The following is a 13,180-nucleotide window of genomic DNA, read 5'->3' as shown; positions in this document are numbered from 1 at the left end:
AATGGTGCCACAGGCTGAGGACAAAGCCATTAGCATAACACACACTCAAGATTCAAATCATAATACTCTCTTACCTTCCCCATCACTAGCACCACTACCTTCTCCATTACCACCACCATTACCACCAATACCATCACCACCACTACCACCACCATTAGCACTACTATCATCACAACAACCACTTTCACTACCTCCACCATTACCTCCCTCACCTTCCCCTTCACTCTTACCACCATTGCCATTATCACCACCACCAGTACCAGTATTCCTTTCCCCACCTTCCTCTTCACTGTCACTACCACCATTACCCCTATTACCACCACCACTAATACTATTACCCCTACTACCATCACCATCACCACCTCCCTCACATTCTCCTTTACTGTTACTATCACCACCACTATTATCATTACCACCATTATCTCCCTCACTTTTTCTTTCACTGTTACTGCCACCACCACCACCACCATTACCACCATCACCACTACAATGACCACCACAGTTACCACCATCATCACCACCATTAGCACAACCATTACCAGCACCATTATCACCACCACCACCACCACCACCACCACTTTTACCACCATCATCACCACCGTTACTACCACCATCATCATTACCACCACCACCACCACCACCACCATCTTTACCACCATCACCATCATTACCACCACTATCATCACCACCATTACTATCTCCATCACCATTACTATCACCATCACCATTACCACCACCACCATCATCTTTACCACCATCATCACCACCATTACCACCACTATCATCACCACCATTACTATCACCATCACCATTACCATCACCACCACTACCACCACCACCACTACCACCACCTTTACCACCATCACCACCACTATCATCACCACCATTACTACCACCATCACCATTACCACCACCACCATCATCTTTACCACCATCACCACCACCATTACCACCACTATCATCACCACCATTACTACCACCATCACCATTACCACCACTACCACTACTACCACCACCACTACCACCACCTTTACCACCATCACCACCACCATTACCACCACTATCATCACCACCATTATTACCACCATCACCATTACCACCACTATCATCACCACCATTATTACCACCATCACCATTACCACCACCACCATCAGCACAATTACCATCACCACCACCATAACCACCATCACTACCATCATCACCACTACCATTACCACCACCACCACCATTATCACCACCATTACCACCACCACCATTATGACTTCTGCCACCATTATGACCTCTGTCACCATTATTACCACCACCACCATTACCACCATTACCATCACCATTATCACTACCACTATCACCACCACCACCACCAATATCACCACCACCACCATTACCACCACCACCATTACCACCCTCTTCACCATTATCACCACCACCACCATCACTATTTCCATTACCATCACCACCACCATTACCATCATCACCATTACCATTATCACTACCACCATTACCACCACCATCACCATTACCACCACCACCACCACCACCACCATCACCATCACCACCATCAGCACCATTACCACTACCACCATTATGACCTCTGTTACCATTATCACCACCACCACCACCAATACTACCACCATCACCAATACCAACACCACCACCACCATCAGCACAATTACCACCACCACCACTATTACTATTACCACCACCACCACTATTACCACCACCATCAACACCATTACCACCACTATTACCATTACCATTACCACCACCACCACCACCATCACCACCACCATTACCATTATCACCACCACCACCACCACAAACATCACCAGCACTATTAACACCACCACCACCATTATCACCACCACCACCATCACTATTACCATTACCATCACCACCACCATTACCACCATCACCATAACCATTATCACTACCACAACCACCATTACCACTATCATCACCATTACCACCACCACCATTACCACCATCACCATTACCACCACTATTATCACTACCACCATTACCATCACCACCATCAGCATAACCATTACCACCACTACCATTACCACCACCATCACCATAACCACCACCACCACCACTACCACCACCATCACCATAACCACCACCACCACCACTACCATCACCATTACCACCACCATCACCATAACCACCACCACCACTACTACCATCACCATTACCACCACCAGGACCATTACCACTACCACCGTTATGACCTTTGTCACCATTATCACCACCACCACCATTACCATTACCTCTACCACCATTACCACCATCATCACCACCATTATCATTACCACCATTACCACCACCATCACCATTACCACCACCACCATCAGCACAACCATTACCACCATCAGCACAACCATTACCACCACCACCACCACCATTACCACCACTACCATTACCACCACCATTATCACTACCACCATTACCACCACCATCATCAGCATAACCATTACCACCACCACCATCACCACCACCACCACCATGATCACCACCACCCCCCTCACCATTACCACCACCACCACCATCAGCACCACCATTACAACCACTACCATCACTGCCACTACAACCACCATTACCTCCCTTATTGTCTCCTTTACTGTCACTGCCACCATCACCATTACCACCACCATAACCACCATCATAACCACCATCACCACGACCATTACCACCACTACCATCAGCACCACCATTATAACAACCCCCACCCCCACCCCCTCCATTACCTCCCTCACCTTCCCCTTCACTGCTCCTGCTACCATCACCACCATTGTCACCAGCATCATTACCATTAACACCACTATCACCACCAGCACCATCACCATCACTACCACCACCTCCACTAGTACCACCATTACTTTCCTCACCTTCCTCTTTGATATAACTACCAGCACCTGTTACCATTTCTCCTTTCTTAGCACCACTACCACCACACTCAGGAGCACCACAATCACCATTGCCGCCACTACTACCACTACCAGTTCTACCACCTCCCCCAGCTCCAATTCTGTTGCCATCACCCTCACAACTATTTCCTCCACTCCTACAACTACCCCGGTATCTATTACCATCTCTGCCACCAAGACCATTGCTCTGGGACAGCTGCAGATGGTTTCTCCTCCCATGGAGCCTGAGCCTTACCTTGCCCACATGGTGGGGCAATGAGGAGTTTTTCTCTTCCTCAATGTGCATCTGGTTCCAAATCCAGGCTCTTTTCTGGCGCTGGTGAATAGGCAGCATGCCAGGAGTGTCCGGTTGGGTAGGGTTAGAGCCTGCCACTGCTGCTGTCACCAGCAGGCCTAGGTAGGCACCCAAAGCAGCCACCAGCATCGTGAGCCTCTGCATCCCCGGGAGGAGCCAGTCTGGGGAAAGAGGAGAGACACCATCAGGACATGGCCATTATCCTAGGGTCTGAGTAGTTCCCGTAGAGAAATGAGCTTCCTTTATCTGTTCATGCCTTCATCCATCACTCTGCAGACAGAGGAATCAGACCCTGTTCCTGACCCAGGGGAGCTGGGAGTCTGGGAGGAGAAGGCAGACACAGAAATGATTCCTAGTGCATACATGTACATGGGCTAAGATGGAAGCAGGTGCGCGGGGTATGGAGAGCCTCAGAGGCTGCTGGGGGGTCTCCTGAAGGAGGGGGAGATACTGATGTTAATCACAGTTCCACGAGCTCACCCAGGAGGCATTTGGGCAATCGCCATTTTACCAATGAGGAAACTCAGTCATGAGGAGGTGAAGTCCATGTAGGCATCAGCAGCAGGGCTGAGAGCAGAGCCAGGCTTCTGACCTCCATCACCAACCTTTATTGAGAACTTGGTATTTGTCTGACTTTGTTCCAAGAGCTGTATGTATGTTAACTCATGTAATCTTCCTAATATCCTTTGAGGTTGGAATAATTGTGATCTTCATCTTACAGATAAGCTGATAATCAGAGAGGTTTAGTAACTTCCTGAGATCACCCAGACTGTAAGGAGGAGAGACAGGACTGGAACTGACTCTATCTGTCTCAAAAGCTCAGACTGTTTTTCCTGTCCCAAAGCTGCGATGGGGTGGGATTTTAAGATTCCTCTGAACAAACATGCCCTCCCAGCCAGTGTGCCGTTTGGTAGATTTTCTCTGCTGCTGTCCTCAGAAGGTCCCCAGGAAAACAACAATGTTTGAACTCAGAGGTTTGCACCTCACTCTAGAATGCACAGGAGGTAGTCTCCTGAGGATCTGTCATAAAAGCAAGGCTTGGCATGTGGGGGCTTGAGAGTCCCGCTTCATGGATTTGTAATTGGCAGACCCCGTGCAAAATAAAAATGTGGGTCCTTCATTCGAAAGTTATGAAGACTTTTTGAGACAGACGAATACTAAGCTAAGCACTTTGAAATGCAAGCCCTGTGCACTTTTGCAGGTTGTATACTCTTGAGGGCAACCCCATGGGCCAGGAATATGGGTCACCCAGAAATCAAGGCCTGGCCTCTGCCTGAATTTCAGAAACACACATTTTCTCCATTTCCCCAAGGCAATTGGAGGCCATGCCCTTGGCCATCAACCTGCCTTCTCAACTCTGACTCTACCTGTCCACCCATTCTGGGTCCCTTGTATCACTGACCTGTAGCTCCTGAGATGGTAGAGGGAAGAAAGTTGATGAGTGGGAGTGGGGACCAGTGTGCATGCTTGGCGGGATGGGACACAAGGACTCACAGGGTGTGGGGTGGGACTGCCTCTTGCTCCACCCTACCCGTGGGGGAGGCTGGACTCTATACCTCATAGGAGGCTTCTGAACTCTAGTAACATTTCCTCTGAGCCACTGGCGCCAGGCTGGCCTCAGCAGGGCCCAGAGAGTCTGTGCTGGGCTGCTGACCTTAGCATCCAAGGGCCTTGCCTCTGTCCCAGGAGGAAGTGACCTCCCAGGGTCCTGGAGTCGGGGTGGATCCTAGATGCAGGTGTTATGTTTTGGGGGAGCCCTGCCTCCTTTAGGCCTCAGCTTCTCGGCCACCAATGAGGGGGTCTAGCTGGAGGACACCTGGTGCCCTTGGAAGTAGGGTGCTCCAGGCAGGAGGAAGGCGGTGGACAGAGGATCGGAGGAGGGAGGGGGAGGTTGGAAGTCCTGGCCAGGAAGCTGTCCTGACTCAGGGAGGCAGCAGGCAGATGTCGCAGCTGCTGCATCCCCAGCCCCAGGCCCAGCAGCCCCCCAGGGCTCTAAGGGCCATTTCCTTCCTCCCAGAAAGAAACGGCAAATCTTGGTTCTTTCTGCCTCCCTCATGTGAGAAGTGACTCTAAAATGCAAAAACAAAACAAACAAGTGAAATCAGGAAACAGCAGGAGAGAGTTCTCAGGCCTTGGGCAGGACAGGATGAGTCTTGCTCAGTGAGGCATCTGTGCTTCTAGGCACTGGGGACAGGACTCTGGGTGAGGGGTGTCTGACTGAGACTGAATCCAGGGAAAACTTTGGGGAGGTTTTGGATTTTTTTTGGTGCTGGGCATGGAACTCAGGGCTTCCTGCATGCCAAGCAAGCGCTTTACCACGGATACACCACCAGCCCACTCGGAAAGCTATGTGAGCCCACGTCTGAGGGTCAGCTTTAGGGATGGCAGAAGGAGGAAGAGAATATTGGGCAGAAGCACCGAGAGGTGCAAAGGCCCTGAGGTGAGACACAGTTAATGTACCTGAGGAACCAAGGAGTACCCAGGGTCAGAGGAAATGAGCAATAGGGGCTGGGCACAGGAGAGGTGGCCAGATCTGTGTAATAGGCTGAATGACTGCCTCACCCCCAAGGGTCTGCGTCTTATTCCCTGGGATATTACCTTACATGGCAAAAAGGGACTTTCAGCAGACCCTTATTGGACCCCAATAATCATATCATCCTTGAGGGGGAAGGCAGACGGCCAGAGTCAGAAAAAAAAAAGACAAAGTAATGACAGGAGGCTTGATGTGAGGGGAGCCACCAGCCAAGGAAGGCCAGTAGCCCCTGGGGGCTGGAAAAGGCAGGGCAGGGATTCCCTTGGGCCTCCAAGGGACCACAGCACTGACTTCAGCCCACTGGGCCCCATTTCAACCTTCTGAGCCGCAGAACGGCGAGTTAACCAGTCAATGGGCTCGTGTTGCTTTAGGCCCTAGATTTGTGGCAGTTTGTCCCTGCAGCCTTGAGGGGGGATCTGTTCCCACTCCTGGGCCTCAGCTTCCAATCACCTGCTGGGGGGACAAGCAGGCTCTTCTGCTTTCCCTTCCATCCCTGCCAGATCCCACCCTGCCCCACCAGCCTCTGCTCTGGGTCTTGGGGGCTGCCCTGGGCTCCTGTCTCTCAGCTCTGTGTCATGAGGGCTGCTCTGGGCTTGCGCCCCTGGCCTCTGGTTGTTTGGTCAGGATCTGCTCCAGCAGGCCCTCCAAGGACCAGAGGAGGATGTGGACAATGTCTTCCCTGCTCCTCTCCGCTCTGGCTCCTGTTTTTAGCTGTGGTCACATTGCTCCATGATGCCAGCTGCTGGTGGGCAGCCCCTGGGTCCTTCATCTCTCCCTAGGTTCTGGAAACATCCTCCCTCTGTCCCTCTGGTCCTGAGGCACTAAAAGCTTCCCCTGTCCCTGGCCTCTGGGTGCCTCCACATCCCGATTGGCCCTGTACCCAGTTCCTTTCACAAAGTCTCTTTGTGGGACCCAGGTTTCCTGACGGGGCTCAGACAGAGGACGGGTCATGGTTTTCTTTATTTATCACCCAAATTAATAGATGACTACACGAGACCTCAATAAAGCCACGTCCACTGGCCACGGGCTCTGACCACATGGTTCACGTGGGGCATTAACTCCTCAGTGGGCCAAGGAGGTAAAGTTCTTGGGGGGTGTAGAGAAGCCCTCTGCATTCTATTCTGTGTCCATCAAAGGCCCAGCGGTGAGCTCTGAAAGAAAGCCCTTGGTCCACACGGGTCAGCTTCAAGCTCCTCTCAGTCAACTATATCAGTATGTCCCTTGTCAAGGGAGGGGGAGGACCCTGGCCATGAGGGCTTTTAGAGGATGGGATCGTGTAATTATCCCCACGTGACACTGAAGACTTGGGCACTCTGAAACAGTGTTTTCTTGTCTGACATCCCTGAGCACCTCCCCCGAGGCACATTATCTCACTAACATCTTGCAACGACCTTTGATGTAGTTGTCAACCATCCAATTTTGCAGGAAGAAGGAGGTTCAGAAAGGTGGAGTGAGCCAACCCAGGTCACACAGTAGCAAGAGATGAAGCCAGAATTTGAACCTGTCCTCAATGGTGCGTCGTGTCCCCCCCCCCCCCCCACCTCTCTCTGCAGTGACACTCACATGTAATATTAATAAACCATTTCCAGTGCTTGGCTTTCAGAAGCACCACCTCATTTAGTTTTTGCAGTATCCCCAGCCTCCTGAAGAGGTAGGAATTGTCATTCCCATTTCACAAATTAAGAGCCTGAGGCTCAGAGACAGACAGCTTATCAGCGGTAGACCTGGACCTCTCTGCCCAATCTGTCTTTTTCTAAATCCTGGGTTCCTTCTACACACAATCTCAGAGGAATCTGAGGGAACTCATCGTTTGAAAAACCAAACTCCACTTCTTTGTGATTTTTGCTTTTGTGTTAGAAATCTGGCCACCAAAACAGGGCCAAGGGGAAGGGTTTTGTAGACAATCACTCATTCCTCCTCCTGCCCATGGAGAGGAAGGCAGGCGGGTCAGACTGGCTGTGGCCACAGCAGGAAACAGAGTGTTCCTGGGCTGCAGTTTGGAGGTGTGGCCAGCAGACAGTTGGGGTCAGGCTTATTTTAGGCTTTTTGCTTTTAGCAAGCCGAGTCACGCCTCTTCTACTGTTCTCACCACTTTTTGGAGAGGTTTGGGGTGTCTCTGGGCAGATTTGGGGACTGTGGACATCCAGAGCGCCTGAGGACCTTGGGCATGGTTTTGGGGTGAGCAGTTCCTGGCTGAGCAGTCTGGGAACCTGTCTGAGCTCAGGATGGGTGGAGAGGGGGTCTTCTGGCAACTCAGCTGTGGGTACTGGACACCCAGAGGCCAGGGCCCTGCCCATGTCCCTGTCATCCAGAATCTGTGCTGATGTCATCTCTGAAGCCATGTTAGTTTTGTAAGCCATTCCTAATGGATGAAGGGGACCCCTTTGTGGCACATACTAGGATGGAGGGACTTAGGAAGCTGTGACAGGGAATGGGGGAGGGCCCAGTGGGTGAAGCCTAGTCCCTGGAGGGAGCTCTGCCTCTGTCACTCATCCCCATGAGGCTCAGGCAAAGTCCCCTTTGGTCCTTCTCTTGGTGGCCCTATCCATCTCAGGGCTTGTCTTGCAGTGGGCTCAGCTCCATGCTCTCTAAATCATACGCCAGAAGGAGGGGAGGGGACATGGCTGAAGAGGGGAACTGTCGGGTAGGGAGGGGCTGAACCTTCTCTTGGGATTCCCTGGGCCCTCTGCCTTTGCGGTTAAGTAGATGGTAGGAAATTTGGACCCAATTGGGAGCCCTTGGGTGGGGCACTGAACAAAGGCCTAGGCTGGTTCTGCTTCTGACCACAGGGCAGAGCCCTACCCCTCCATCTGATCAGAGCCCCACTCAAGTTTTAGATTTCAGGGGCCAAGTCTGGGCTTTAGGGGGCTGTTGAACAGGTCTCTGGGGCTGTGTGGAGGAAGGCTCCAGGTCAGATGCACACGCAGCATCCTCAGGCCGCACAGACCCCCAGCCCTCAGAGACGCCTGCATGAGGACACAGCCCTGGGCACAGACACTCCCCACACTGTCTGAGGCCCTCTGCTCCTTCCCCGCACACAGCCTTTAGCCAGGATGGGATCTAGCAGCCGAGCCCGGCTCCAGGGACAACCTCTGGAGATGGACGGAATGCGAGTCCCCGCCCAGCCTCCCACTGGCTCTGGACTCCAGCCCAGAGGCCCTGGGTCAGGGATGAGGGTCAGGGCGGTGGGAGGGGATGGCCCAAAACACGCAGGGGGTGTGCTTGCAGGCAGGGTGGCTGGATCCCGAGCTCCGTGGGTGGCCTTGGAGGCTCTCTATCACCCGCTTGTCCCACTCCACGAGCCTCCGTCTAGGACAGAGTGGGACCCACTGATCCCCAAACTCCCCCAGAGACCCCCACACTATCTGCTCAAATGCTGGCACTTACAGCTGGGCCTTGGCAGCTGCCCACATTAGAAGGACAGAGGCCAAGGCCCTGGGAGCCTTGGGGATGGGGTGAGACCCCGCAGCTATGAGCCGGCTTCTGGTGCTTTCCTTTATTTGTGGCTCAGAATGCTCCTCTCCTTGTAGAGTTTTGCCAACAGCCTCCCTGTCTACACTGTACCCCTGCAGGTTGAAGTCCAGCCCCTGAGCCAGTCTTCAAGGTCCAGCACTGTGCGTCGCCTGCCCACTCCTCCAGCTCTCCTCTCTTCTGCCCTTCTGCCCCTACCAGCCACGAGGAGAATGAGAAGTCTCTGGAATGCACGATGCTCTTCCTGTCACCAACAGGGTTTTCACACAGGGGCCTGGAGTGCCCTTTGTCCTCTGGGTGATGCTTTAATATTTTTCAAGCCCAGTCTACCCTCCCTTGGTCTTCCAGTGGCCACCAGGATGGCCTAGGCCTTCTGGACCAAGTGTCTCTGCCCAAACAATTTCTGGGTCTAGGTCCCCACTTCATTCAAGCATCCAAGTGCAGGGACTCAAGGGCCCAGACCTGGGGGTGTCAAAGTCCCCCTCCATGGCTGTCAGTCTGGCTCAGTCTCCAATTTTGGTCTTGCTACTGATTCCCTTGCCACTCCCAGGATTTAGAAACCAATCTGCATGTTTGCAGACAACAGGTAGGGTGGGCAGAGAGGTCACAATCATCAGCATAACTCAGATAAACTTATCCCTACCCCCAATGGCTCCTCCAATGGCCCATCTCATTGTCAAATACACCACTGTAGGTTTTTGGGGAGCAATGAGATTATCCTTACTAAGGGTCCTGATGATACGTACACACCCCTGAGTTGGGGGCCTCTTTAGGTAGGACTGGCAAGACAGAATTCAGAGGTGTCTCTCACCCCTGCCCTTACCCATGGCAGACATCACCAATCAATCAAAATATTCATAACCACCAAACTTGAACTCAGTCCCTGAATCCTCAGTGCAATCTATGAGGGAGGGATTACCAAAGGACCAGAACTAATTTGATTTGAAACAAATTGGCAGCCTGGCCCATGGGTTTCTGGGATCCGGGTCATCCATTCTACCTTCCTGTCCTAAGGAGACAGGAAGGAGCTTCATGCATCTGCCTGTCTGAACCTGCCTGACTGCTCACGAGCTGTGCGACCTTGGGCCCATCCCGTGCTCTCTCTGAGCCTCAGCTTCCTCATCTGCAATGGAGGCAACAGTAGCGGCCTCCCTGGTTGGGAGAACTAAGTGAGGTCACAGGTGTAAGCCCAGCACACAGTAGGTACTCAGTCAGTGAATGTGTGTGTCTTGACTGCCATCTGCCCACCCTTTTGGTCTGGCAGCTGTGGCTTGGACTGCCGGCTAGCCCCTGACCTCATTTCCTGGTTCTGCTCTGGGCTGACCTCCTGCTCCCCTCGTTCCTCTCCAGAAGGAAATCACGTTCAGCAGGGCCCAGCCAGCGGGTCTGTGTACCTGCCGGGGTCTGATAAGCTGGAGGTGCCTGCGTAAGTTTCAGGACTAGCTCTGCCCTGGAGAGATGGGGAGACTGAGGCAAAGGCAGGGCGATGTCCGAGGCCTCCCTAGCATCTCAGGCTTCTGCTCTTCCTCCAGGAACCCTCTGTTGACTTCTCCACCCAACACCCCAGGTTTCTCCGCATCTCTCCAGGCAGAAGCAAGTTCCTGCATGCAGAGCCCATCTCCTAGAGCATTCTCTCCCCAGGGTCACTGTTCTCCTGGCTGGTTCTTGGGCCTGCTACTTCCTTTCTGAGCTTCACTATGGGCTGTAATCGGTATGGGGCCCAAAGGACTGTCCTCATCAATGTTCTGCTTTTACTTTGTACTAGCTGTGTGACCTTGGATTGATCTCATGATCTCTCTGGGCCTCAGTGATCCCATATATCAAATGGAAATTCATGTAGCTTCACGTGAGAAGAGGGGCTACGGCGGGGTGGTGGAGGTATCAGGTATGGGTCCATGTGAGGACAGGGCCTGAGATTTTTCCTAGAATGGTGGCCACAGTGTCCACTGCTTGTCCCTAAGGCAGCAGTGGAAGTGTGAGTCACCTAACTTTGGAAGAAAATAAGTGTAGCCCCTTCTGGCTTCCTGCCCCATGTCCGGCCCTTGTTTAGCTTCACAATGGTTGGGTCTGAGGCTGTAGGGTGGCAGCTTAACCCTTTTGGGGCTTGCAGACACCTACCCTAACTTTTGGCTCTGTGATCTAGAGCTGGTAGGGCTGCTTGGGGTGGCTCCTGGGCTCCTGGTGGGGGAGTACCCTCTGACCTTCAGCCTGGGGCTCACAGATGGCTAGACTCGGCCAGACAGGGGAGGAGCCTGTGGCTGCCCCCACTGAGAATGAGCCAGGGCTCCTGGGCCTCAGGCCACTGGTCCTCTTGCTGTTTGGCCTCTACTCCCTGCTCCCCAGGCCCTCTGAGCTGCCCAGCCGTCCCTCCTCCTGGGATGCTCTTCATCACCTGTCAATCCCGTCTGCCTACCACCCAGGGCCAGGGGTCATGGAGTAGGTGCCCAGAGGTGCCACCCCTCCCCCTCCCCCGCCAGGGGCTGACCCCTTGCAGCTGGAGATAGAGTGGGATCGGGGGCTTGGTGCCATGCCTTGGAGTCACAACATTATGCCTTCAAAGCCACCAACGGCTGGAGGGTGGCGGGTGAGTTCAGCCGCACCGAGGTCCTTCCAGATCCCTACTATGAGCCATTTCCAAGGCCAAATGTGAGCATCTCAAGTAAATGACCAAGAAAAAGACGGTTTCCTCCATTTACACCTGAGAATCCCAAGACGCGGGGGAGCCACAGGTGCTGGGGAGAGCCTGGGCTGTGCAGGCCAAGATCTCGGCTCAGATCTCACCCCCGCCCCCACCCCAGCTCTCCAGATCTCCTGGGCTTCACCAGATGTGAGGAAAGAATCTGCCCCCTGGGACCGCTCCTGGGCAAATAGAGAATCCAATTACTCAAGAGCTTTCTAGGCGCATCGTTTCTAGTTCTTAAAATAAATGGCAGAGACCCACTAGCCCCATTGCCCAGACAAACAGACTGAGGTTTGGAGACTGGGTAAGGTCTCCAAGGTCACACTGGAGCGGCCAAGCTGGAGTCTGTTCCCACGGTGGGTGAACTTCTCCAAGCCCCTGAACCCCCACCCCGGCTGGCACCAGCCCTCATGGCTGGCCGTCTGGGGGGCTTCCCCCGAGATATGGGGTCACTGGCTCCTGATCCCTAGGCTTTGGTATCTGGGTGTTGGGGAGGAAGGGTATCAATGAAAGCCAGTAGGGCTGGGTTCACGCCGAGGGTCTGCTTTTGGAGGAACCAAGCCCTACTCCCCCTCAGCCCTGAGACATCCACTTGGGCTCATGGCCCCACCACTGGACGCACCTTGCCCAGCCCTGCCTTGACCCCAGAGGAGACCCAGTCCTCCCAGGAAGGGCTGCTCCCCACGGGTCACCCCACAATCCCATTCTATAGACAAGGAAACCAGGACCCCCCCCCACCCGCCGGGGCACACACCTGGGTCAGAGGTGGAGAAGATGGAGCGTCCCCACTCACCGAGCCTGTGGGCTGAGAGCTCTCTGTTCTGTCTGGCTGTCTGTCCAAGGCCGAGTGAGGAGCTCTGCTGACCGCCTCGAGGGCAGCCACACCCAGCCAGCAAGGGAGGCCTGGCCACCGCCCCTCAGGTTTTCCAGCTGGCCCTGGCCCACTTCCCCCCGGGATGGTTTCCTGTTATTGTTCTTTTGTGAGGGCCAGGCTGCCTGCAGATAGGCAGGCCCCACGGTGGGCGGCTGCTTTGGCCCAGCGAGAGTGTCCCCACAGAGACCTGGCCCTGGCCCCACTCGGGATGCTAAACTCGGAGCCCATATCCAGGCCTCAGCTCTGGACCTCTGAGCCCAGCACCTGCTAAGGGCCGGGCCTGGACCAGCGCACAGATTCCATCTTTGGGGCCCCAAAGGCAGGGGCTGTCATTCCCATTTACAGCCCGGGAGGCGGAGGCTCTGGATCTGAGCTGCTCGTCTGCCCAGCCAGAGGGAGA

At 53.8% G+C, this 13,180-nt stretch overlaps 1 protein-coding gene across 2 annotated transcripts in view; it reads right to left on the bottom strand.

Annotated features, from left to right (window-relative positions):
• Cdh5 (cadherin 5) overlaps positions 1–12,789 on the bottom strand; it is a 36,798-nt gene extending 24,009 nt beyond the window's left edge. Inside the window, exons 1-2 of one of the 2 annotated variants that reach the window (XM_071604150.1) lie at positions 12,700–12,789; positions 3,163–3,383 (exon numbers count right to left, since the gene is read on the bottom strand). In XM_071604150.1, the coding sequence (XP_071460251.1) occupies positions 3,163–3,366 (204 nt within the window). In that variant the 5' untranslated portion in view covers positions 3,367–3,383; positions 12,700–12,789. Of the gene's footprint in view, positions 1–3,162; positions 3,384–12,660 lie in introns of both variants that reach the window. The other variant, XM_071604149.1, reaches the window with a different exon arrangement.
• Positions 12,790–13,180: the final 391 nt, after the last annotated feature.

Source organism: Marmota flaviventris, chromosome 18 (genome assembly GCF_047511675.1).
Source record: "Marmota flaviventris isolate mMarFla1 chromosome 18, mMarFla1.hap1, whole genome shotgun sequence".
Classification (NCBI taxonomy): domain Eukaryota; kingdom Metazoa; phylum Chordata; class Mammalia; order Rodentia; family Sciuridae; genus Marmota; species Marmota flaviventris.
This window is presented reverse-complemented; position numbering and strand designations above follow the sequence as displayed.